The sequence below is a fragment of the Cervus canadensis genome, chromosome 12 (assembly GCF_019320065.1).
Source record: "Cervus canadensis isolate Bull #8, Minnesota chromosome 12, ASM1932006v1, whole genome shotgun sequence".
Taxonomy (NCBI): Eukaryota; Metazoa; Chordata; class Mammalia; order Artiodactyla; family Cervidae; genus Cervus; species Cervus canadensis.
This window is the reverse complement of record NC_057397.1, coordinates 21,021,943-21,048,812: the sequence shown is the minus strand read 5'-3', so window position 1 is coordinate 21,048,812 and position 26,870 is coordinate 21,021,943. Positions and strand designations below refer to the sequence as shown.

General features: G+C 43.0%; 1 protein-coding gene across 2 annotated transcripts; it reads left to right on the top strand.

Moving 5' to 3' along the window:
• The first annotated feature begins 428 nt into the window (after positions 1 to 428).
• On the top strand, positions 429 to 26,531 carry TCEA1 (transcription elongation factor A1). 2 transcript variants are annotated; one of them, XM_043483165.1, is made up of 10 exons: positions 429 to 770; positions 10,631 to 10,693; positions 12,162 to 12,267; positions 17,052 to 17,139; positions 18,028 to 18,173; positions 19,290 to 19,346; positions 20,323 to 20,477; positions 22,571 to 22,717; positions 23,353 to 23,424; positions 25,002 to 26,531. In XM_043483165.1, exons 1-10 carry the CDS (start codon positions 708 to 710, stop codon positions 25,008 to 25,010), a joined length of 906 nt encoding a protein of 301 aa, XP_043339100.1. In that variant the 5' UTR covers positions 429 to 707; the 3' UTR covers positions 25,011 to 26,531. The 2 variants fall into 2 exon arrangements, with proteins under 2 accessions (XP_043339100.1, XP_043339102.1); XM_043483167.1 differs by having other exon boundaries at positions 539 to 770; positions 18,031 to 18,173.
• The last annotated feature ends 339 nt before the right edge of the window (positions 26,532 to 26,870 follow it).

The window sequence follows — 26,870 nt, the reverse complement described above, 5'->3', positions numbered from 1 at the left end:
TCAATTTCCTTGATGAGAACGTTGCTGTCAACAATTATTCTACTATATTCAACGTACAGCGTCCAACATTCTAAGTCAGGAAACAAAACAAGATTGGGTCCCCGTCCTCACGGCGTTTACAAACGGCTTTAAAGAGGAAACTCTTACAACGGCCACATCCTTACGATACAACGATCTATTGAGGGGAATAGAAAATCCAATTTCCAGGCAGCGGTCGACGGCGGGGAAAAAGCTGAGGTTCTCACCACGTTCCATCCTCCAAAGCCGCCGGGGCTGGGGGACCCCGGGCGGGGGTCTCTGCGGGCGCCACGGCTCGTGGACGGGAGACCAGCAGACCAGGGGCACGCGGGTACCAGGGGAACGCAGTGGGGAGGGCTGGGGGCGGGGCCGCAGGGCGCGCGCTCGAAGCTCGGTCGCGCAGCCCGCCCACTTTCACGACAGCCGGCGAAGCTGTGCAGCCCGGCGGGCCTGTAGCCCAGCTTGTCGCTGTCGATTGGTGACGCCTGCTCTGCGCGCGCGCCGCTCGATTGGCTCTGCCTGCGGGGGAGGAGCGCCGCCGCCGCCGCTGCCGCCGGCTCGGTGGGTGAGGAAGCGTCTGGGCCCGGCCTGCTGAGGCGCCTCGCAGACGCCTGGGCTCGCCCACCGCCGGCCAGCTTCGCGCACTTCCCGTCCCATACGGCCGGGCGCGGGGCAGGCCCGCCGGAGCCATGGAGGACGAGGTGATCCGCATTGCCAAGAAGATGGACAAGATGGTGCAGAAGAAGAACGCGGTGAGCGCGTCGGGCGGCGCGGGCCGGAGCGAGGTCGGGCGGCGGGCGGGGACCGGACGCGGGAGCCCGGCGGCCTGACGGGGCTCGCGGCCCGCGCTGCCCGCCCTCCCTGCGCGACGCCGGCGAGGCCTCGTCCTGGAGCAGGGGCCCTCGAGGGAGTCCTGGCCCGCGTCCTGAGGAGAAGGTCCCGGGGGAGGGGTCCTGGCCCGCGTCCTTGGTAGGGGAGGCCTGGGGGGGCGAGTCCTGTCCAACGTCGCGGGGAGGGGGTCCCGGGGCGGGAGTCCTAACCCACGTCCTTGGGATGGGGTCTTGGGAACGGTGTCCTGTCCCGCATCGCGGGGAGGGGGCCCTGGATGAGGGGTCCTGGGGAGGTGTCTTGTCCCGCCTCCTGGGGACGGGTCCCGGGGCGGGGAGTCCTATCCCGCGTTCTTGGGAGAGGGTCCTGATGGAGTGGGGTGTCCTGTCCTACATCCTGGGGAGGAGGTCCTGGGACGGGAGTCCTAACTCTCGTCCTTGGGAGGGGGTCTTGGGAGCGGTGTCCTGTCCCGCATTGCGGGGAGGGGGCCCTGGAGAGAGGGGTCCTGGGGAGGTGTCTTGTCCCGCATCCTGGGGAGGGGTCCCGGGGCGGAGTCCTATCCCGCGTTCTTGGGAGAGGGTTCTGGTGGAGTGGAATGTTCTATCCTACATCCTGGGGAGGGGGTCACGGGACGGGAGTCCTATCCACGTCCTTGAGAGGGGTCTTGGGAGGGAGGGGCGTTCTGTCCCGCCTCGCGGGGAGGGGGCTCTGGGGTGGGGTCCTGGGGATCCTGGGGGGTGTCCTGTCCCACGTCCCGGGGAACGGGTCCCAGGGCGGGAGTCCTATCCCGTGTTCTTGGCAGAGGGTTTTGGTAGCGAGGGGGTGTCCTGTCCCACATCCCGGGCAGAGGGTTTCGTGGGTGGGGGGCTCCATCCCGCGGTCGAGGGCCCGCTCTGAGCGTCGAGGCCCCTGGGGCCGGTGCAGTTGGGTGAACTTGATCGAGGCGTTCTCACTGTAAACTTGACGGTGGCCGAGCCTCGCTGGCTTAGCCCAAGAGTACAGACAGCCCTCGCCGTTTGAAAGAACCCGTTCTCTTTTTCCGGGCTCATTGGCTAAAAACGAGAGAACTTCAAACAGCGGTTTGTGATCTGCTTGAGACACGAAGCTGATAAAGCAAAACGTGAAATTCCCGGATCATTTTTTTTTTTTTTTAAGAGCTAAACATGCCCTCTATTATCTCAACTGTCCTCCATGTTTGTTTAGCAATTAAAAAGGTAAACGATGCCGGTGTGTTTGGCAAGCTGCTAAACTTTTTTTTTTTAAAAAGTGGATCTCCTCAGGCAGTAGAGTGCAGAAGGGCTCCGTCTAAGGCACACACCGTGACGAGTGTGCGCTGCTGGGCGGGTTTGCCTCTCTGGGTGCTTTACTGTTGATGCCAGCAGCGTTTTCTGTCACGAATAAAGTGTTTATGTGGACGTGTCCTCTTGTGGTTTGTATGAGATGTCCCAGTTCCTGCATTTCTGTCCACCTGCCTGTGCCACTTTGAATCCCTTGCTTCAGAGCTGTCTGTCGTTCAGTCGCTCAGTCGTGTCCAATCTTTGCAATCCCATGGACTTAAGCAGGCCAGGCTTCCCTGTCCTTCACTGCAAAGCTGTCATTTTTCAGCTAAACTGAATTCTCAGACTAACTGGAGAGAGGAAAGGGATGCTCTGGTTTTACAGCACTTAGAGAAAACACTTTACAAAGTGTTTCATCTATGCAGCAGCATTTTGGGACTCCAGACAAAACTGTGCTGCATCCATTTTACAGAGTAAGAAACCAAGTCAGGCCAAGTAGTTCCCAGCTTCCATGAAGTGTACACTGTGGATTAAGCCAGGAGCTGAGTGTTCTGCTGGACTGCATGCCAGAGCAGGAAGCAACCTTAAACACCGAATTCTTCAGGCTTCAAACTTAGTCTCTTCCTCTTTTCCTTTCACAGGTGCATTGCCTAGCATGTGATTTCATAGACTGTTAATCTGCATTTGCAATTTTAGGCTTTTAAAGTATTTCCTGTTTGTTTTCTGTTCTAGACAGTTGCCTTTGCTATTTGTTTTTTCTATTGGTACAGGCCATTCATTGCTCGGTGCAAGTGATGAATTCTCGATATTTCATTGGCTGGACATTTCTGTTATTTTGCTTAAACTGGCAAGTTTTTTTCTCTGCCTAGGGAACGCTAGACTCCCACAATAGAAGCGTAACCTAGGGGAAAAGGCTGTTAGTTGGATAATTTTTTTCTCTAACTTGGGCCATATAGTGTATCCTTTAATCATCTAGTGATGCTTGTGTTTGTTTCCTTTCCTTGTAATAGATGTTTCCTAAAACTGAGGACTTTCCTAGTGAGCAAGTATTGAGAAGACCAGTTGCTTATCTGCAGTTCTCAAATTATAAAGACATAATGCTTCAATAGGAGAATGAGAAGTACCACAAATAAGCCTCAAGTCTCATTTTTCTTCTCAAATCTTCTGTTTTTCTAGTAGTATAAAACTTAACCAATATAAAACCTTGCTCCCCCTCCCCCCGCCCCCACCAAAGAAAGGTAAAATTGACTGGCTCTTTTACTTTTTTCCTTCTCTCTTTTCCTGTCTGTGTTACAGAAATTCAGATAGGCAAATGAAATAGAGAAAGGAAAACAGTCTAAATGACTCTCCCTCTCGGCCCAGCAGCAGCCCGTGAAGGCTTTTTAAGTTGTTCAGTAATTTAACAGAAGCTGTTCTGGGGAATTGGAGGATTATGATAGATTTGTTTCTCTTTATGATAGGTTTGTTTCTCTTTTTCGTGTGTGTGGCTTCCAGATTTTCACTACAAGCTATTTTTTATACTGTTTTTATACTATGAAAAAGTGAACTTTGCTGGAAAAATAATAGTTGTCCTCTGAATTGAAGTTTAAATGCCGTTGTTAGATAGTGCTTTACTATCACAGTAAAAATCATAGGTGTCACTTTTAAGTAATAATAAAAACTGCTTCCATTTATTGAGCTATTACTCTGAGCTAGGAATTCTTCTGATTTATTCCTCAGACAGTTTACTGAGCTAAGTCTTAATCTCTATTCTAAAAATGAGGAAATTGGGCTTCCCTGTCAGTTCAGTGGCTAAGACTCCATGAGTTTGATCCCTTTTGGGGATCTAAGATCCTACGACTGTGGTGTTGGAGAAGACTCTTGAGAGTCCCTTGGACTGCAAGGAGATCCAACCAGTCCATCCTAAAGGAGATCAGTCCTGGGTGTTCATTGGAAGGACTGATGTTGAAGCTGAAACTCCAATACTTGGCCACCTGATGTGAAGAGCTGACTCATTGGAAAAGACCCTGATGCTGGGAAAGATTGAGGGCAGGAGAAGGGGATGACAGAGGATGAGATGGTTGGATGGCATTATCGACTTGATGGACATGGGTTTGGGTAGACTCCGGGAGTTGGTGATGGACAGGGAGGCCTGGTGTGCTGCGGTTCATGGGGTCGCAAAGAGTCGGACACGACTGAATAACTGAACTGAAGATCCTACATGCCATGCAGTGCAGCCAAAAAATAAATAAATAAAAATATATTTAAAAAAATAAAAATGAGGAAATTAAGTATTTAGGCTCTTGAGTGAATTCTCAAGTCTAATAGCTACAGAGTGGCCAAATGAAGGTGTAATCTGAATCTGTTTTGTGTCAAAGCCAGTACCACTCTGTTCAAGCATCTACCACTCCAAACATCTCTCTAGAAGATCTGGATCATGAACCTTGTCTGGGTACATTGGGCAACCAGGGTGTTTGCTGTTGTGGGGCAGACAGGTTTCTCTGAACATCCCCACAATATCCTGACCCTGGTGCTACCCAGAATGTTGCCCCGTGTGTGCACTTAATCTTAAATAGGGCGCGCTTTGAGGCCATGATGAATCACATGAATTAGTTCCAAATTTTCAGATATTAGCAATTTTTTACATAGATTTTTTTTTTCTTGCCATTTTGACTTAACGTCAGTAAACAAGTCTGTCTCCTAATCTTGGTTCAAATTCTGACTCTTCTAAACTTTAGCTGTTAGCGTCTAAAATGTTTTTTGGTAGTAAATTGGATATAATTTAGTAAAGATTAGATGAATATAAAACTCTTGGCAGTGCCTAGGATATGAAGGACTAATGTTGAAGCTGAAACTGCAATACTTTGGCCACCTGATGCGAAGAGCTGACTCATTGGAAAAGACCCTGATGCTGGGAAAAATTGAAGGTGGGAGAAGAAGGGGACAACAGAGGATGAGATGGTTGGATGGCATCACCGACTCAATGGACATGAGTTTGGGTAAACTCCAGGAGTTGGTGATGGACAGGGAGGCCTGGCATGCTGCAGTCCATGGGGTCGCAAAGAACGGACACGACTGAGCGACTGAACTGAACTGAAAAAAATCTTCTGGTTTATCTTTGTAAAGGATTTGTAACACCAGACTTAGAGGAATCAAGTGAGAACTTAAAATTTTCAAGTTCATGGACACATTTAATGAGTGATGTTGAGATTTGTTTATTTTTTTTCTTCACTGAAGGCTCAGGGCTGAGTAGAATATTTAATTTGAAATTTATTCAAAGAGAGAAACTGAAATTAGATGTTAGACTTTCCTAGGTGCAGGGATACCTGAAATAAGTACATTTCTAAGTCTTAGTCTTACCTGGGCTGGAAAAAGAAAAAAAACTGGTTTCCATATCAGGGTTGGATTAATTAGCATAAGTCAGAATTTAGAATGACTACAGCATCTTTTGTAACAGCTCTGTACGGCTGTACAGTACAGTCCACCCTTTAAAGTCAATTCAGGGGTTTTTAATATGTTCTCAGATTCGTACAGCTATCACCACTGTCTAATTTTAAAACGTTTTCATCACTCCAGGTGGAAACTATCTGTCAAATAGCCCCTTACATAGTCACCATGTCTCCCCCCAACCACTAATCTACGTCCTTTCTCTCTTGATTTGCTTATTCTGAGCTTTTCGTGTAAATGGAATCATTTAATAAGTGGCCTTTGATTTCTTTCGCTTGGTGTTTTCCAAGTTCGTCTTTGTAACAGCATGTCAATATTATGTTCCATTGTGTTGTTGAGTAGCATCCCTTTATTCTGATGGAATTACCACATTTTGTTTATTTATAGTTTGATGGGCATTTGGTCATTTTCCACTTTTTTACTATTATTAATATTCTAAGAGCATTCTTGATCAAGTCTTGGTGTGGACATACATTTTAATTTCTGTCGGGTGTGTGCATTTCTGTAGGAGTAGAACTGCCAGGTCATCTGATAATTGTATCTATCTAGCCTTTGGAGGAACTGCCAGACGGTTTTCCAAAGTTGTACTATTCTGCATTCTCACCAGTAGTGTGAGGGTTCAAATTTCACCTCATCTTCATCAGTACTTGTTATTACGGCTTTTTGATTACAGCCTTCGTAGTGAGTATGAAGTGGTATCTCATTGTGGTGATTTGCATTTTTCTGATGACTAATGATGAACATTTTTCAGTACTTGGTGCCCTTGCGTATTGGAGAAATGTCTGTTCAGATTCTTTGCCCATTTTTTAAATTGAGTGCTTGTATTACTAAGTTGTGAGAGTTCTTTAAATTCTGAACACTAGATCCTTATCCGAGATAGGATTTGCATATATTGTCTCTCATTTTGTGGGCTGTTGTTTCACTCTCTTGATAGTGTCTTCTGAAAGATAAAAACTTTTGTTTTTCTGACTGCACTGTGTGACTTGCAGGACCTTAATTCCCCAACCAAGGACTGAACCCAGGCCACTCCATGAAAGCACTGAATCTTAACCACTGAACCACCAGGGAATCCCCCAAAGCTTTTAATTTTTATAAAGTTGAATTTATGTATAAATTTTGTATCTTGCCAACCATCTCTTATATGTCAGGGACTCTAATTTGATACTTTTTATGTGTTATATTACCTCATTTGATCATCTTAACTGAAGTTTAGTGTAATATGCTTATCTTCACATGAAGAAGCTGAAGCTTGAAAAAGCAAAGTAACATGCCCAAGATCTGATAACAGAGCCTGGACTTTAATCTAGATCTGCCATAGACATGTGTGTTCTTTGTTGCTCCTTCCCTCTTCCTTGAACAAGGCTGTTTGGATCCTGTACAGTCTCATATGTACTGGGTTCTCATCATGTTTTATAAAGCACTTCTCTCTGATGACAGGTAGGAGTACCAAGGCTGTAATAAAGTAGTCTGTAGCTGTTTATCTTTTAGCCAGTACTGTGAACTAAATTTGACTCTGGAAATTGAGGCAGACTCTTTCTTTCTCTTGCATCATTGTCTGTAGGAGATGCTGCAATCGAATAGACTTGACCTTTAGAGGCAGGTGATGATTAGGGACTGGTTAGTAGTGCTGTTGGCTGGAGCTCACACAGAGCAGAACTGCCGCAAGGGTGGGGCTACAGAATGGACAGAGCAGTGATGTAAGGCCAGGAAACTGGGCTCTTGTCCCTTTGCAGTACCCATCAGTGTCGCCTCAGGCAAATTACTTACCTTTTCTGAATTCAGGGTTTTGGTTTTTTTTCTTGTTTAATTGAGGGTTTGAAGTGGAGGCTCAAAGATTTCTGCTTATTTTTGGATTTCCTGAGGTCAGAAAGGGTTTCTCTTTTGCCCATTGCTGTGTCCTCAGCACAGCAGAGAGCTTGGCATGTGGTGTAAATGGGTGTTTGTTAAGGGGCAGTATATCGTTTGACAGAATGGGGTAAATCTCACTTTTTCTGGTTAGTAATCATGTGACCTTGTGCAAGTTTCTTAACTTTTCTGGGCTTTAATTTCCTCATCTGTAAAATGGGGATAATAAGATTCCTGCTTCCATAGGATTCATTGTAAAGATGAAATGAGATACTATATGCTGTGCTTGGCACATAGTAACCCTCAAAAAAGTTTAATTTCCTCATCTGTAAAATGGGAATAATAGGATTCCTACTTCCATAGGGTTCCTTGTAAAGATGAAATGAGATACTGTATGCAGTGCTTGACACATGGTAACCCTCAAAAAAGTTTTTGTCACTGAATTAACATATGATTAAAAAAAAATATGATCATCTCTTTTTTGCCCTTTTCACCCATCCAGATCATCATATTAATAGTTGCTTATTTCCTAAAGAACCTTGATTGAACTACTCATCTTATTTGATTGGAACACACTGTAATTCTGAGAAATTTATCCCATAAGTGTTATTTAACTTTTCCTTCCTTCCATAGCCTATATCTCTAACCCCAGTCTCACCAAAGAGATCCGAGTGAAAAAGGAGAGTGTGATGAAATTAATGCAAATCTGTTGCTTCCTTCTGCTTGAAAAACAGCCTAGACCTTAAGCCACATTGCTGATGTGTTAGAAGAATCAACTTTATATGCAACCAAGCTTTATGTAAACCTAAGGAGACCCTGCTTTTTAAGGAACTCTTAATTGTGATTTTCTTCACTTTTAATTGATCCTAGGTCAGAAATTGTTCAAAAAGACCACAGAGACGTGAGTAGAAGAAAAATATCTACAGTAGATAAGGATACAGGCAAACAGTCTCATAATCAGAATCTTCAGAGTCTTTATTTAACGTATTTGAGAATTCCAAATTTTTCAGTTTTATAAAGATATTGGTATAGTACAAACATCATATGATACATATTTTTCAGTTTTATACAAAATTTTCAAAATTTGTACAAGTTTATACAAAATTTTTATACAAATTTTTCAGTTTTATAAAGATATTGGTATAGTACAAACATCATATGACGATACATATTTCATAGTATCGTCAGTGAGAGCTGGGCAGTTCCGGTAATCAGACATTGGCATTTCTATAGTGAAATGTAACATTCACACATTAAGTAGGATAAATAGAACTAAATAGCTCTGTACATCTGTCGAGATTAGCTGTTACTGCCAAATGAGTTTATTGAAAATTTATGGGAAATCTTTTGGTTTTTAAAGGATTTTGGTTTGGGGATTTGCAGATAGAGGATTGAAGACACTTGCTCACAAAAATGGCATGCATATAAAAATTCTTGATTAACAGTAAATTTAAAGTCAGTGTTTTATTTTTTAACAACTCTAATGTTTTTCTATTTTTAATTGCCTCTAAATAAAAAGAAATTATAGAATTTATGATCAGGAGGAATCTCTTAAGAGGTGGATCCTTAAAAATCCTTTATAATGACCTGTTTCATAATTTCTATTGAACTTGTTTTTAGCTAGGAGGTTCTGGGTTAAATTAAAAGGATGTGTCTGTTGCCAGAAGAAAAGTTAATACTGCTTTATTCTCCAGGGCCACATCTGTCAACTTTAAATGGAAGAATTATCTGGCTAGAAACCTTTGCTTGATTTTAGACTTAAGAAATACAGTGATACCATGAGGTTCCATGCTTGTTCCGTGCTCTGGGCTTTCTGTTTCCCCAGGGTGTGCTGTGTTTCACTAGTTCGTGGAGTGCCTAGTTTTCATATTTTAACATTTCAGAAAGCAGAATGAGTTACATGTGTTGCTGGCTGGATGGCTGTTGAGGTGTACTTTCACAGACAGAACATCCAGCCCAGCATTGACATTGCGGAGCAGGTGTCAGTGACTTGGAAAGAAATCTGAGAGTAGTGGGGTGCTCTTGGCCCCCCAAGAAGCCAGTGGGAGAAGAGCAGTGGGGTAAAGGCAGCAGGCTCACACATCCAGAGCCCACCCTGGTGCCTGCAGAGAGCTGATGGCTCAGAGCTCGGAGCTCTTTTATGGATTCTTTTGTGAAATGTTGTGTTACTAGTGTTTTGACACAGCTTTTTGTGGGCTAAAATCAGATATTATTGAATCTGAGTCAATAGGTAATTCATAAGTGTTAGAGTCTGCAAAATAGTTTTAGAACCACCACCTTAGCCAGTTTTGATTATATTTTTCTATATGTGAAAGGTAATATGACAAAAATTCCAAGTCTAAAGGAACTGCAAAAGTAAAAAGAAGTGATAAGAAAAGTTTATGATAGTTTTAATAGTTTTTTTTATTAGTGGTATATAGAATGATGATCTGTCCAAATATAGTATATTAAGTCACTGTTAGACTAAATGAAATATGATTGATTAAGTTAAATGTATTAGATGAACTGAACTGAATTGAAATGTGGTTGGTTGAATGAGTATCACGTTGGAACGTTGGCCCCAAGCTGTAGGTGGCACTGTTGCTTCTCATGTAATTCCAGCCCCCTTAGCATCAGTATTAAGTCTCATCCTCATCAGCTGCATGGGAGCCTTTGATTCTAGATGGGAATCAGAGCCCTGGCAGAAGATGGGCCTGCGAGCTTAACAGAGATCTCACTTCTGGATTTCCTTTCAGAATTTGCTTCTTACCATGCAAGAACCAGGTAGACAGCAGTGTCCTTGAGTCTGAGCTGTGAGGTGCAGAGGCATGGTGAGAATTCTAGAGAAGCGGTGCCCCCACAACCACCACTCTCCCACTCCTGCTTCCATAGCTAATTGCCCTGCATGGAAGTCTGGGGGTATTGTACCACCACAGTGAGAAACAGTGCATACTTCTAGTTGGGACACATAAACAAATACTACTGAAAGTAACCTTTCACAAGACAACACGTAGGTGCTGGTTAACAACCCAGCAAATGGATTTTATGATCCTCTAGTGAGTTGCAGCCTGTTTGGAAAACTTTCCTCTCTCTTTTTCTCCTCTTTCGTCTATGTATCTATATCTCTATATACCATTCTCCTCACATGAATAAATGACTCTCAGTGAATTATGGATAGGAAAATATACTTTTAAATCTCTGGTTAGTCTTTGCTTTACTCTCTGGAGAATTTAGTTTGAAATTATTTTATTTTATAGGCTGGAGCATTGGATTTACTGAAGGAGCTTAAGAATATTCCCATGACCCTGGAACTATTACAGGTATGTGCTAACATGTCATAATTTTTGACTAGGTAATTGTCATAAAATACTGAAACATCTTCAATACCAATATAAGTTTTTTGTATTTTCCTCTTATAGTGTAAAAAATTATTAACTTATTTTTGTTTTTTTTAAAGATGGTAACATAAATTAGTAATCTGCTGAGTTACCATCATAGTAAAATGTTGCCTGCTTCTGCATTCAAGTGCATGCCCCACCAGCTGAGAAGGCAGTGCTTTAGAGAAGTTCTAAAGCATTCTAAAGTTCTAACAGTTTTTCTTCACTGAAAAAAGTTCTTAGAACATACTATCTTCTACAAGAAAGAAACCACTTTCTGTGGGGAAAACATCCCCCAAATGCTGATCTCAAACCACCTTGGGGTTTTAGGGTGGTGAGTCCCTTGTGTGTGTCTGCTGTGGAAACTTCCTCCGCCATGCTCCACTCTCCGAGAGACAACACAGGGCAGTCCAGTCAGACACATATTCTAGATTCTTCAACAGCTGCCCCAAATCTCTTTGTTGAGTACATTGAGTAATTTAAAAGGAAATCTTAAGGATCCATTTATTTCTCAGCTTTAAAGTTTATAGCAGGGGCTCCCTTTTGTATCTCGCTAACAGTTCCTTTTGTTATTTTATTTCTTCCATAACCATATTTTGAGAGGTTGTCTACTGACAACCTGAACTTACTAATTAAGTCACCATTTTTTATTTATCATTCATAATTGGCCATCAGAGCCTTTATGTTCTCTGAGCACAGTTTGAAGACAGTTGATGTGTGGGAAAAGAACATAGATTTTGAGGCAACAGACCTGGATTAAAATCCCAGTTTTGCCATTTAGTAATGGTGTGATGCCAGCCAGGTTATTTATTGACACTTCCAGTCTCTTATCTTTAAAAATAGGGATGATGATCTTGATTTTAAAGGATCTTGGGAAGGCTGATGAATATGGGTGCTCCCAGCACGACCCTGAGCACTTATATCACCTCAAGTTAAGTTGTCTGTATTCTGTGAAGTCCATTTTTAGTATCTGTGATTATGTGCTGGTGTTTAACCTTGTGTGGATGGTAGTATTTGTTTAGATGTCCTCTCTATAAGGTGCAGCACGTGATGTACATAGTAATCTGTGCAGGAGAACGTGAAGAAGCAAAGTGGGTGTGTGTGTGGGCCATGGTTGCATCTGCCTGCCTTGCGTATACACACAGACACTCTGTGTTCTGTTCTCTTGTGAGAGAGACTGATTTCATTTTACTACTTGACCACCCTCTCTTCAGTAGCGAGTTAACATGCCAGCAGATCTCAGTGATGAGACCCTTGACGTGTGTGTCTTAAGTCTACTGCTAAAAGAATTCATACAGTTGATGTTTTTTCTGTTCTAAAATGAAGTGGCATTTGGAAAACAAGAAAATCAAACAATGAATTGCTTGAAATAAAATTGCTTGTATACATTTTTTTTGTCGTTGCCTTGCAGTCCACAAGAATTGGAATGTCAGTGAATGCTATTCGCAAGCAGAGCACAGATGAAGAAGTTACATCTTTAGCAAAGTCCCTCATCAAATCCTGGAAAAAGTTATTAGGTATCTTCCCTTACATATATTTATGATCTGGTTTATTCAAACATTGAGTTGTTGAATTTTTTTTTCTTTTAATGAATATAGGTGTTTTGAAATCAGTACTTTATAATCTGGGAGGGGGCTTTAGTCTGACCTCCTTGAGGGATCTGCTTTTCAAGCTAGTCAGATTTAACTTTCTTTTTTTTTTTAATGCTTACAACTTGATTGCCTCTTTTTTTTTTGCCACTTTATTTTTTAATTGAAGGATAATTGCTTTACAGAATTTTGTTGCTTTCTGTCATACATCAATAAGAATCAGCCATCAGTAGACCCATGTCCCCTCCCTCCCCACCCCACCCTTCTAGATTGTCACAGAGCCCCTGTTTGAGTTCCCTGAGTCATACAATAAATTCCCATTGCCTGTCTATGTTACATATGGTGCTTAAGTTTCCCCGTTATTCTCTCCATGCATCTTCCCTCCCTTCTCCCCTGGATTGCCTCTTTAAGAAGAAAATTTTTCCCCAAGGGGAAGGTGTCCCACTTTTTGAAAAAAACTATTTCTAAGAGAAAATTTTCAAAAATAATAAAAATAATTCACGTGTCATTTTTCTAGGGCGTTCATCTTTAGTATTTGCCATGTTTCTTTTGTCATAGTCTCTCTCCTTTTTTTCTCTTTATGTATATCCTGACGCATACACTTTATTTTTTCCAAACTATTTGAGAATAGGTGGATTTCTCTTCTTCATTTACTCTTGAAAACTTAAGTGTGTGTTTTCTGTAATCCTAATACAGGAAATTCAGGAAATTTAACATTGGTACAGTTACCTTAATCTGCAGTGCACATTTGTTCCAGTTTTGTCAGTTGTCCCAGTAATTACTTTTCCAGCTTTTTTCTCATCCTTAAGCTTTTTTATGTCTTTTAGGACATTGACTTCTGAAGAACACATGCCCCCCTCCTCCCCGCCCTCTGTTGTTGTGGGGGGCGGGGGTTTGTGTGTTTCTGGTCCGCGCAGTGCATGTTGCAGGCTCTTAGTTCCCCAACCAGAGACTGGATCTGGGCCCACTGCAGTGAAGGTGCTGAGTCCTAACCACTGGACCGCCGTGTCCCCTGTTTGGGCTGTATCTGGCATTTTCTCATGATCAGACCCGGTTGAGTGTTGACAGTTGAGGTACCGCGCATGTGTGTCGTATCCTTCCGGGGTGTGGTGTACAGAGATAGGATGGTGTTATTTCTGAGACCCAGCCAAGGTGTACACTGCATCACTGATGATTTCGCCTCATGTCTAATAGGAGGTCTGTGGGAATCACTTTAGGACCCTGAAACCATGGTGCTCCCTGTCAGACCTTCCCCCACCCCCATTTGATATCCCCCAGTTATTGCCCAAACCATTCTTTCCAGTGACAGTTGCAAAATTATGATTTTCTAGTTTTTCTACTTTTTGAGTTTTCACACATCATCATTCTATAAGAATCCTCATCTTGCCTCCCAGTTCTTTTTCTGTTGTGAGTGTGGACGCATAGGTTCCTGTTCTGTATGATGGATTATAGTCCATTCCTGCTCATATTTGTTTTGATATTCACACTGTCCCAGCTGTGACCGCCGGGCACCCCTCAAACTTGCTTCTGTGTCTCTTTGACAGGCTCCTTGCTTTTTTGTTTGTTTTTTAACCTCTTTCCTGCTTTCTGGCACCACGCAACATGCTGGGCTTATCTATCCCAGCCCTGGAACCAGCCATCTCCTGAGCAGTTACCAGCCTCATGTGGAGGAGAAAATAAAAAAAGTGAAGCTTTTAAAACTTCATAGATAGCAGCAGTAATAATAAAACACTTATTACATATAAGAAGTTGGAAACTAGTAACCAAAAATTATAAAGCCTGTGAAATTTAGAAAGTTTAGCCTTAAGAAAACTAATGAAATATATGACCCTGTATTAGATTCCAAGCCAGAAAGGATTGCCGTTTAGGTTGTTAGCTAGATTTCTGGGAGATTTCCTACTGCTTCTGGGTAGCACAGCTCTGAAAACTTAAGACACACCATGCGAGGGCCTGTATTAATGCACTTAGTCCTCCCAACTGTCCCGCGTGCTCGGAGCTGCTGTAACCCCATTGTGCTGAGACAGTCGAGGAGCTGCTGTAACCCCATGTGTGCTGAGACAGTCGAGGAGCTGCTGTAACCCCATGTGTGCTGAGACAGTTGAGGAGCTGCTGTAACCCCATGTGTGCTGAGACAGTCGGGGGGCTGCTGTCACCCCATGTGTGCTGAGACAGTCGGGGGGCTGCTGTCACCCCATGTGTGCTGAGACAGTCGGGGGGCTGCTGTAACCCCATGTGTGCTGAGGCAGTCGAGGGGCTGCTGTCACCCCATTGTGCTGAGACAGTCGGGCCTGCTGTAACCCCATGTGTGCTGAGACAGTCGAGGGCCTGCTGTACCCCATTGTGCTGAGACCCATTGTGCTGAGACAGTCGAGGGGCTGCTGTCACCCCATTGTGCTGAGACAGTTGAGGGCCTGCTGTAACCCCATGTGTGCTGAGACAGTCGAGGGCCTGCTGTAACCCCATTGTGCTGAGACAGTCGAGGGCCTGCTGTAACCCCATGTGTGCTGAGACAGTCGAGGGGCTGCTGTCACCCCATTGTGCTGAGACAGTCGAGGGCCTGCTGTCACCCCATTGTGCTGAGACAGTCGAGGGCCTGCTGTAACCCCATTGTGCTGAGACAGTCGAGGGCCTGCTGTAACCCCATTGTGCTGAGGCAGTCGAGGGCCTGCTGTAACCCCATGTGTGCTGAGGCAGTCGAGGGGCTGCTGTCACCCCATTGTGCTGAGACAGTCGAGGGCCTGCTGTCACCCCATTGTGCTGAGGCAGTCGAGGGCCTGCTGTAACCCCCATGTGTGCTGAGGCAGTCGAGGGCCTGCTGTAACCCCCATGTGTGCTGAGGCAGTCGAGGGCCTGCTGTAACCCCATTGTGCTGAGGCAGTCAAGGGCCTGCTGTAACCCCCATGTGTGCTGAGGCAGTCAAGGGACTGAGAGATCAGGTGCCTTGTTTGTGCGCAGTAGGAGGGGTGCTGCGGAGATGGCAATGGCACCCCACTCCAGTACTCTTGCCTGGAAAATCCCATGGACGGAGGAGCCTGGTGGGCTGTAGTCCATGGGGTCGCGAAGAGTCGGACACGACTGAGTGACCTCACTTTGACTTTTCACTTTCATGCATTGGGGAAGGAAATGCCAACCCACTCCAGTGTTCTTGCCTAGAGAATCTCAGGGACAGGGAAGCCTGGTGGGCTGCCGTTTATGGGGTCACACAGAGTTGGACATGACTAAAGCAACTTAGCAGCAGCAGCAGGAGGGGTGCTGAGCGGCCGAGCTAGGGTGTGATCTGAGCCCTCTGAGCCAGGCTCTGCTGCGTGGCTCATCACCCTCTGCTCAGAGGTTGGAGTGTCTTTACGACCATTCCTGCCTCTTACTGCCCTGCCTTCTCAGAGGGCCACCCTAGTGTACAGTGCACCATGGCAGCGTTACTGCTCCCCCACCACCACTGGACCTTGTTAGACGGTACTGCCTGATTGTATTACCTGTCCCTGGTGGCTCAGATGGTGAAGAATCCGCCTGCAGTGTGGGATACCTGGGCTTGATCCCAGGGTCAGGAAGATCCCTTGGAGAAGGAAACGGCAACCCACTCCAGTATTCTTGCCTGGAGGATCCCATGGACAGAGGAGCCTGGTGGGCTATACAGTCCATGGGGATGCAGAGAGTCAGACACAATGCATCATGTCACCTTTCTGAAGCCTTCTACCCCCTGTTGCTGTGGGAACATGTCTTGATCCTTGCTCTGTTCTGAAATGTCATCGCTGATCCGTGCTTTCTTCCTCATGATACCATAGCATCTTCAGGCCTTCCAGGGAATCATAGAGTAAAAGGGGCAGTACAGTTGGTCTCTGAGAACTGACATGTGTCATGAGGACTGGATTCCCATGATAGTTCTGGAGTTGTGGTTGGGACCATCCTCTGTCAGTCAGTCCCTTCCAGAGTGGCATGTTAGCGTCGTCTGGGGACACTCAAACCCCCTTCTCCGCTGGGAGCTGAATGGAGTGTTCAGATGGGAGCTTAGGGCTACCTGTGCAGTCCTGCCTCAAGGGTGAATGTTCTTCCGTGTTCTGTACAGAGAGCAGTGGAGAGCTGAGTTATTCATGCAGCTCTAGGACTTGTGTATGGATTAAAAGGTAGACCAAACTGGGGTAGTTCAGACAGTGGGTCCAAATATTTCTGAACCCAGCTTCAAAGCTGTTTTGATTGATATAAACGTGAATGTTTCTTTCCAGTGCTAAACTGTTGCCTTCGCCCAACCTATTTTATGTACTTTATTTTTCCGTGTCTGATTACTCACTTCCTTAAGTCTTAAAGCTTATGCTTTATTAGTATTAATAACCTGTATTAGTTTTCAGATTATTTAAGATAGAGGAGATGCTGAGTAGGCCTAACTAATAATCCTGAAGTAGAAAATCTTTATTTACTATCTAGGAAATATTTATTTGTATTTTGAGTACCACCTCAAATTTTTTTACTTCATGAAAAATTGTCAAAACAACATTGTTATATATACTTTGCACTTAAATTTTTTAATGTGCAGTGTTTTTTCCATGTACATTTGCTAATAGAACAGCTTGCGTAAACTTCATTTACTTGTTAAAAGCTTAGGATTTTATTGGGGTTTTTTTTTTTCGCTTGCATAAATAGCTTGATAACATGCAGTAGTCCTGTTTTTTGTTTCGTTTTAACAAGTGCTGAAACTTAGGAATTTCATAAATTTTCAGATGGACCATCAACAGATAAAGACTCTGAAGAAAAGAAAAAAGATACTGCAGTTACGTCACAGAATAGCCCTGAAGCAAGAGAGGAAAGGTATTTCACTTCACGGAAGCTCGTGTGTTTTGGGAGACAGGGGTCACGGAGGCTTCAGGAAACACAGGACTGACCTCAGAAGGCCTGCAGAGTGGCCGCCGGGCCCATGCAGGCTGTGTGTGGATGTCGGCTGGGTTACGGGTGAGGGCAAGGGCTACCTGCCAGCAGAGAGCAGCAAGTGAGGTCCGTGGAGTGAAAGGCAGGATTAGTTTGGCAGAACTAATTGGCAGAGATCTTTACTGTGGCAAAAATTAACTGAAACCAGTCAGAAAATATTTCAGTAAGAATCTCACACAGGAAGTTAATCAGGAGTGGTTGAAGTGATTAGGTCAACTGGAAAAGTTATTAAATTGTCCCAATGGTATTGATGTTTTTAGGGAGAAGTTATGAGATGTTTGTATTTTCACGACTACTTTTGACTACATGTGGTTTTTATCCTGAAGCGGTGTCTCATGTATAAACCTCACTGGTTGTCTGATTGGAGCACGGTTTGCCAGCATTTTTCTCTCTGGTTTTGGTTAAGAGTGATCATAGCCTTTGTGCCCTCCCCTTACCCACTCTGCTCGTAACTGAGATCCTGTCTTTTCATGTGCTGTATTGAGCTGTAATGTGTGTTTTCTGTATTAAAAATATTGTTTAATGTTTAAAAGGAGAATCAAGGTTAAAAAAAATAAGACTTGTCTCATCTTTACTAAAGTTTTAACTTCTTTTTAATCTATATACAGGCAGGTGTTTTGTTTTGTTTTCCATTTAAGAGTCACTGGAATACTATTTCATTTATTTAGGCCCAGAATTATTATTTTTAGAAAGTAATGGTAATGATACTGACTTTAAGAGAGTTTTCCTGACTTCTTTTTCTGTGTGTCTGTGTGTGTGTGTATATTCTAGCAGCTCTAGCGGCAACATGAGCAGCAGAAAGGACGAGACCAATGCCCGGGACACGTACGTCTCATCTTTTCCTCGGGCGCCGAGCACTTCAGATTCTGTGCGGTTAAAGTGCAGGGAGATGCTCGCTGCTGCTCTACGAACGGGAGGTAAGTGTCGCCGCTCAGTCCTTTGAGCAAGGCCGCCGCTGCCCTGCCCACCTTGTGCCATCCTCCAGGTGGAATCCCGATGGTCGCTGCCCCCCACCACCCAGCCCAGGGAGAGGGTGTTGCGACGGGCACTACTGAGAGCAGAAAGGCGCAGGCATCCAGGGCTCTGCTTATTACATGTGATTCTCAGAAACAATAGGTTCCTCCTTGTGGTGAATGTTCCCCCGAGTCACAGTTATTTAAACTCTTTTTCACAATCCTTTTTCCCCTCACATTTAGTCTGCAAACTCAGTATCCCCCCCCTCATACTGAGAGTTAATGATATTGTATTATTGTCCTGTTGTTAAATGTTACTATGACATATAATAAGTTTTACATTCATAATTTCGTTTCCTACTTTTTTTAAAAGGGAAAGAGATCTTGGTTTATATATGGGAGCTTTAATTTAATTTGGAGTTATTCATTCCTATGTAAAATTTTGGCTTTAAAGTTTCATATATAGGAACATGTATTTATTGTCTACTAAAACTTCATCCTTTTCTATTATACTGAGCCCTGGTTAGTATGACCTATTTCTCATCTTACTCTGCCTTTTCTTTACTCTGATTCCTTTACTATCTTTTTATATATGTTTTCTTGTTTCTTCCTAGTTTCTTTTTGTTTCCTTCTGTCACTTTGAACATTTGCCTAGTAGTCTTCTGAATGTGTCCATATATGTGATTGGCAGATGAAATGAATGGTTTCTTTGCATGGAAGCCTGAGGCGGGAAGGAGACAAGACAGTTCTTTGCATAAGTTTCTCTGCTCTCTGTGGGAGTAGCCAGAATTTCTGGAGTTGTGCAATGAGGGGTTGCCTGCTGGATTCATGACTCCCCGACTCCTGAGGGATAAGGCATCATCCATGCAGGAGCCCTGTGGACACTAGGTGAATCCAGAGGAGGAGCTGAAGGGGTCACAAAGGAGACCAGATTCTAAGGAAACTATACTGAAAGGATTCTTTGTACAGGGCAAGTGGGGTTGAAGAAATAGGAATACAGTTTAATTGGCTCTGTACTGAAATTTTCTTTTAATATGTTGTAATCATTCATTCATGACACTTCTCTGTGTCTGTGTTTAGATGACTACATCGCCATTGGAGCTGACGAGGAAGAATTGGGTTCTCAGATCGAGGAAGATATCCTTTGCATGTATATTCATAATGGTGTCAGGAATCCACTAGATTATTTTTTATTCCTGTAAAGAATAGAAAATCTTATTCTACAGTTTCTGTCTTGATTGTTTTGGTGGGAAAGGGGAGGGCTGTCTGAACATGTTATTCTTGTTTTTCTGTTATGCAAAAGTAAGACACATAATAGTGATAGTGTTTTTATTTTTCCACCTTGCAAATTGAGACTGTAACTTCTCATGGACACATGCTAGCAAGTGTAAAGTGGGGTCTCACCTTGTGGAGGGGGGGCCCTCAGCAAAGCATAGAAATCCCCTGAGTTCGTCGTCCTGTGCGTTCACACTGGGTGCCTCAGAAAGAGCTCTGGTGGAGTCGAGGGAGTCTTACACATGGGTCCGGGGAGCAGGGACCGTTTGGTGACAGATGACAGTGTACCACGGGCCTGTCCTGGCTGAGGGGTGGCTGCCCTAGGGCTGGGCCCCTGTTGGAGCCTGTCCCATTGAGAAAAACCACATGCTAACCTGGCTTCTTGCTGAGCCGGAAGGAGGTGAACCTCCAGGCCACTGTGAACTGTCTTCTCTCAGGAGGCCCTCCAGGGAGCTGTGTGGTCTTTTTGAGGCTTTTAGGATCCTTGGCAGAATGCAGATTTGGACCAGGGAAAGCATGTACAAGTTCAAGCTCTTTTCCTAAAGTTTTCTCACTCAGATTGAATACCTGAGTTAACATTTTTAAACCCTTTTAATCTGTGTCACTTGGCATTAAACATTGAGAAAGTATTGCTCATTCTTAGCATAAAATGACATAGCATACAATCACTATTTTTTGCCAGGACTGATCAGGAAATCAGGCAGAAATAGTGCCTTATTAATTTAATCTGAATTGGAAATACTGCATAAATATTTCAGAAATTCTTATCGTAGCAGAATAGGAAAAAAATGATCTTAGGACCTTTATAATTTAACCTTTTTCTTTAACGGCCTAGTACCTATCTATCAAGAAATAAGGAATACAGACATGAAATACAAAAATAGAGTACGAAGTAGGATATCAAATCTTAAGGATGCCAAAAATCCAAATTTAAGGAAAAACGTGCTGTGTGGGAACATTCCTCCTGACTTGTTTGCTAGAATGACAGCAGAGGTGAGTGTATTTGAATAGAACATTTCTGTGATGGTATTCCATGATGTCAAGTGTAAAGTCTGTTTAAATTATGAAGTACTGTATAAATACTACATATGTAATAACTATCCTAATATGCTTTTATACACAGTATATACAGTATACTAGACAAGAACTTAAGGTGATTGAATCTGTTAGCATCAGTACTTTGTCCCTTTCATAACTGTACCGTTATCTGAGTGGTTGCCTTATTAAATTATTGTCAAAAATAAAAATGTTATTTATTATAGATTCATGTATAATCAGAATTAAATCTCTAATTGCAAACAGACTTTGTAACCTCTAAGCTCTTTTCTTGGTTAAATATTATAAGATTGTCTACATCTTATTGACTATCCTTATATTTATTTAGAAAGTGATGCAGAAAATGAAATTCATTGTTTGCTGTTTTTAGATGTCACTGTTTATAGATATAAGCTGAAGTGTGTCTACAGTCTCACTGTCTTACTGAGCATCCAAGTGAATTTATCTTTCTATATAATAAAAACTGTTATATTTTTAAGATTCATTTTTTAAAACCTCATTAGAATAATTGTAAACTTTCACAAGGTACAGAGCATAGTGTAATGAAGTCCTATCTACCCATCACCACTTGTTTATCATCTATCCCTTCTTTATTTTCTTTCTTTTCCCCTGAATTATTTTCAAGCAAATTCCAGACATTATATCTTTCCACCTCTCTATCCTTGAGAGAAATCTCTAAAAATCTGACATTCTTCTTATGTAACTACACTGTCATCACTGCATCCAGCAAGTCTAATGATGATGATTCCTTGGTGTATCCAATATCTGGTTTATAGTCATTGTATGTTCCTGGTTGCGCATTTACTTTGTATCAGGATCCGAAGTCTAGATATCATCTTAAGCTTGGTCTCTTAAGACTGTATGAACATAGTTAAGTCTCCTTTTCCAGCCCCCTTTTCTTCCATGACATTGACCTATTGAAGAAACTGGGTTATCTCTTGTGTATCTCACACTGAATTGCCCGTTTCTTCCTCATTATGCTAACTTTTCTGTCTCCATTCTTTTCTGTGAACTGGAAGCTAGTTTTGTAGGCTTAGATTACGTATAGGTTAACTTTCCCTGCACAAATGCTTCATCAGTGGTCCTTCTTACTTCATACTGCATCACCTCAGGAGACACGAATCTTGTTCTCCTCTTCGGATGTGGAAATTTATCAGGGATTTGTACGGACAGTCTCATCACTTCTCTGTGAGGTTCTCCACTGGCCTTTCATCTGCGTGTTCACCCTCTGATGATCCTTGCCTGAACTGGTGTTGCCATTAGGAGTTGCAAAACAGAGATTTCTAGAATTCTGAAAGTCCTTTCACCTTTCTTAGCTAGATTTCTTTGATAAAGGAGCACTTGCCCTGAGTTTAAGGCTGTTGGTTAGGATAGGAAAGGCAGGTGAGTGTGTAATTCTTCCCTTTGGTTAACAGTTGTCAGAAGGAGTGGTTGGCACCCCACTAACCGCCAATGGGGGCTTTTGTTGCCATTTTTGCATGTGTGTGTTCTCTACTTTTTTAAGTGTCGTCACAGACTTGTGACTTTATTTATCCAGTGGGGTTGGTCTTTTCAATGATTTATCATGATGGCTGAAGAAATCATCCTCTGTCTGGTCAGTGGAGCTCTGTCACGTAGCCCCTCTGTCCAGTGATGTGCTCACAGTGGTCAGGCAGCTCCCCCGCTTCCTGGCATAAGGAGATACCCTGCCTGTCTTGTGCATTTCTTGACTCAAAACTGGAACCAGACGTTCCTCTGAGGGCCCTGGTTCCTTTTCCGGCAGAGGAGGTGGGTGCAGTAGTAGAGACCGTGGTCTGGATACGCTCATCACCATAGGATTGCATTAAATGCTGTTTTCACATATAGACTTCAGAGTGTTTGGGGAAATGTAAGATTAAGCAAACTGATGAGTCCTTTGAGGAAGAATATGATGTTTCACTTTCAAAACTTTAAAAGTTGATTTTAATCCTATTACTGTTAAACTCTTGGAGCATTTATGCATGTGTATAGAAGGTGCCTATAACTGGGTGGTATTGCTGTCCTTGTGACAGGAGATGGCTAGTGATGAGCTCAAAGAGATGCGGAAAAACTTGACCAAAGAAGCCATCAGAGAGCATCAGATGGCCAAGACGGGTGGGACCCAGACGGACTTGTTCACGTGCGGCAAGTGTAAGAAGAAGAACTGCACCTACACACAGGTGTGTGGCTATTATAGGCTCACTCAGACTAGAGGCTTACAGCTCCTGTTACAAGACAAATACCAACTTACTTTCAGTTAGCTGGATTTGTTAGTATTAAGAATGTATCCTTATACTTGAGATCTCTCTCAAAACATATCAAGAGAACTTTGTGTTTCTAGTTACGGTCTTATATTAGAGCAGATGTCAAGTTCCTCAGTCACAGCGGATGGGTATTTAAGGCTCTTGTTGCTGTCTGACTTTGAGAAAGGTTTTGGCAGTTTTTGTCAGAATGAAGTATTTGTAATTTTTATGTTTTTGCGAATTTGTAAGAAAATTGAGAGTTCTTTTAATTAGCATTTCTGTGCTTCTTAGTTATGATGAAAATTTTTCATATTTGTTAGCCATTTATCAGTAGTATAATGTGTGAGTTTAGATGATTTTCCCACTTATCTGGGATAAAGATGAGAAGACAAGGACTTTTGTTTGGAAATGTGTGTTCTTTCCTTATTATTTCGCTAATTTATTAATAGCTTGTTTTGGACTGTTACACATTTTATTGTGCTACCATTGTAGTTCATGTAGGATATTCTGGTTGAGGTTGGATTTTCTGTAGTATTGTGAAAAGCAGTGTTTTTCACCCAACTTTGCCATAGGTACAAACGCGGAGTGCTGATGAACCCATGACAACGTTTGTCGTCTGCAACGAGTGTGGAAACCGGTGGAAGGTGGGGCGCCCCGCGGGTTTCCCGTTCCCCCGGCTCTGTGGGGTGGCTTCTCCCTGGGGTGGTTCCCCCGGCCCTTCTCTGGGGGCTGTGCTGTGTCCCATGCCCACACTGCCCCACACTGGGGAGGCCGAGGCTGGCGTCTGCCGTGGGTCACACTGGTGCCCTGCTAGAACTAGAGCGGTGACTTCGCACGCCGCCCCCCGCCGGGTCTTGGCGCAGCAGTCACAAGGCTGGATCTTAGAGGTGCAGCTCCTGTGTCCACCCAGGTGCTCCCATGCTGCTTCTTCCAGAACACCTGCACGTGTGCATGATTGTCTGCGTAAACTTTTTTTCTGGAAAAACTATTGTACATCGTTGAAATCCAGCCCACTGGTTTTAGTGTTTATTCTAGGAAATCCAGATGAGTATCGCCATGATCTGGTAGGCTCACAAAGCCTTTTTTTGTGTTGCCTGTGTTCTCCTAAATTAGCCCCACACAGGCAAATTATGTTACATGAATGATTCATTCTTCAGTGATTTCTGTGAGTCACAGAAACATCACACCTAAAACAGAAGTGGGGACACTAGGAGCGTGTGACTGGGGGCTCCCATGGGAGGAAGGTGGGCTTTGGAGCCAGACATGCTTTGGGCTCCTTTGCCCCTTACTGTTGCTGAACTGTAATATTCTCACAGATAAATATAAATAAGACCCATATTACAGGTCATGCTGAGTAGTAGAAATGATAAATTTAAAACTGCCTTTGGTCATTGTTAATGCTCCCAAAATGCTTTCGATTTATGATTAGTTTTGTGTGTGTGTGTGTGAAAATTCTACAAGCTTCTTTTCAAATTATTCTTACCTTAGACTTTTCCTTACTTTGAAACAATCACAGAGGTTAAAGCATTTCCTGAGATCAGAAGTGAACAAAAAAGACAGTGGGAGGAGGGCTCTAGCAGTGTTCCAGGTGTGAGGCCAGTGCCCATTTTGTTACACACAGAGATTCTGTTCTTGGGCCTGGAGGTATGGTGCTGACAGTGTCTTCATGGCTTGAAGCAGTGTCTCCTGTCCAGAGCTGGCAGGTTCTTTAACTGGTCTACAGGAGGGATGTTCATGCTGTTCAATCCTGTTGGGCAAACCTGGTTTTTCCAGCACTCTCCTGGATTTGTTTAGCATCATGAGGAGGAGGAAGACTGGGTATATAACAGTTTGTATTGAATACAGGCAGTTTTCTGCAAAGTGCTGACATAGTTCCTGTTGGATTTAAGAAAATTCAGTGTAATGTAGAAAGCTGATGCCTATGGTGGCTTACTCTGGAAGTTCAAATTTGGAATTAATTTTTTTAACCTAAGAATTATGGAGAGAAGTGCTTAATAAGAAAATATTTGATACTATTTCTTTATGTGTGCTTAGCAGTCCTAAGTTGGAAGAGTCAAACACAATATAGGTGATTGTTCATGTCTGGAAAATACAGCATATTTTTCAAAAATGCTTCTTTCTTTAGCAGTGTCATGTTGTATGCTATGTTGAACAGGGCAAGGAGATACACCCCATTGTCTGTATTTAAAGGTCTCACAAAATATTTCCTCTTTTTTGACAGTTCTGTTGAGTTGGAAGCATTGGCACAACATCTGGACCATTAAGAAGATGGATTTTGTAATTAGCTTTAAGACTAGGTCAACTAGCTAGTTTTCCTGCAAATCAGATTTTTAAAGTAACTTGCCTCCCTTGGGTTAGTCTCTGGTTTTGACATAGTGTCCCTTTCTTAAACGCCTTCTGTAGTTTCAGGTCAGTAGGGAGACCACATAATGGTATCTGTTTCAAAACTTTTTTTTTTCAGTTTTATAAGTTGATATTAAACTTTTGGCAGTTAATTTTTACCTTTTTTTTTCTTCTTAAAAGAAAATATAACAACTTTTTTACAATATGAAACATACACAGTAGAATGTTACTCTTCTCAGTAAACACACAAGTGGAAATTACATTTTTTTTTCCTATATTGGCATGTACCTACAAATATTAAAAGAGGATAAGAGGCAGTGTAATTATAAGTTTATCAGACATGGTGTGTATTCAAGTAATACTTGACCAGCTTATCTAAATTGTATATAATATTTGAACTAGCATATGAAATTGATTTTAATTATTCTGTTCACAAGTCTGGGATAATTAGATATTATTTTGCATTTGTAACTAACTGTGATCCTCATTTCTTGTAATTTCTTGTACATGTGTATTACTTGTTCTTAATAGATTTTGGCTTTTGGAAATATGACTTGACTTTGTTGAAATCAGTTTGGTTTGTTGTTTATTTACCTGTTTGACTTTGTAGTGTATTTTAGTTTTTCAGAACACCCTTGTAATTTGGTATGCTTTTCATAAATCCCAGACAGGCAAAGAGTGGAAAGTTTGGACCATTTTTCCTTTTGTAGGAAGACACACTGGGAGGAAGATGTTAGCATTTTAGAATAGTGTGGTTCCTGTGAACAGTTCCTGACTTGACTTTGATTTGGAAATCTGTCCTGACTGAGGACTTTAAGGCTTATAGAGATCATTAAGCTGTGGTCTTTCCATATGGAGACTGACAGGGTACATTTCTGTCCTGACTGACTTGCTGCCTCTGTTACACAGGAGTAAGGCTGAGGGACAGACAAGTGCGTGGGCTGTAACATGGCCCATGTTTATGGGACGGACCTTGCAGTTAAGTGTGTGCCATCTGCTTGGTTGGGAATAAGGAAGAATGATCTCACACTGGCTGTCGCATATCTTGAGTCCCCAGTTACGAGGACCACATCTCATCCTGCTCCATCTCCACTTTCCCACCCCTATGGAAAGACTTCAGCACCAGCTTGCACGCCCCCACCCCCGCCGCCCCTTCCCCACTGCTCACCGCAGGTCAGTTTGATGCAGTAGAGAAAACTTCCAGGAGTCCACCTGAAGACCCCACATGTAAGAATTGGCCACTGGTGCCGTCCCACCTCCACTTTGTCAGGTCACAGAGTAACCTTTTATCACTTGGAAAATAACATGAATTTTTGAAAGAGTGAGTGTGAGAATAAAATAGTCCCACTTCTAAGTGAGCCATTTTTAAATTTGTAATTCAATAAAGTTTCTTGTTATTAAACATGTATCACATTTTGTCATTTTGTTTGGATATCTATACTTGCTTTATTTTTTGTTTAAAAAGTTCTCCTTTCCCAACTATTAAGGTGTTTTTAAAGTGCAGTTTTAACTAATGGTTGCCTGGCTGTGGGTATGAAGGGACTAGTATCGAGCAGCGGTGCAGAGCACGTTTGTAGTCTCCTCCCTGGACCCCGGTGAGGGATTCAGGCTGGTTCAGAGCAGAGTACATGCGTACATCCTTGTGTGTGCACTCAGTGTGATATGAGAAACCAAACAGGGAGTCTTAGATTGGAAAACGTCAGCCAGTTATAAAGTAACTGGAAGTAAACAGTTCTCAAGGGTAATA

Bases quoted from the DNA above. Each gene is read 5' to 3' on its own strand.
- TCEA1 (XM_043483165.1), top strand. From the start codon at position 708: ATGGAGGACGAGGTGATCCGCATTGCCAAGAAGATGGACAAGATGGTG. The intron at 771-10,630 runs GTGAGCGCGTCG...TTTATTTTATAG, and splicing joins TGGTGCAGAAGAAGAACGCG to GCTGGAGCATTGGATTTACT. The intron at 10,694-12,161 runs GTATGTGCTAAC...GTTGCCTTGCAG, and splicing joins TGACCCTGGAACTATTACAG to TCCACAAGAATTGGAATGTC.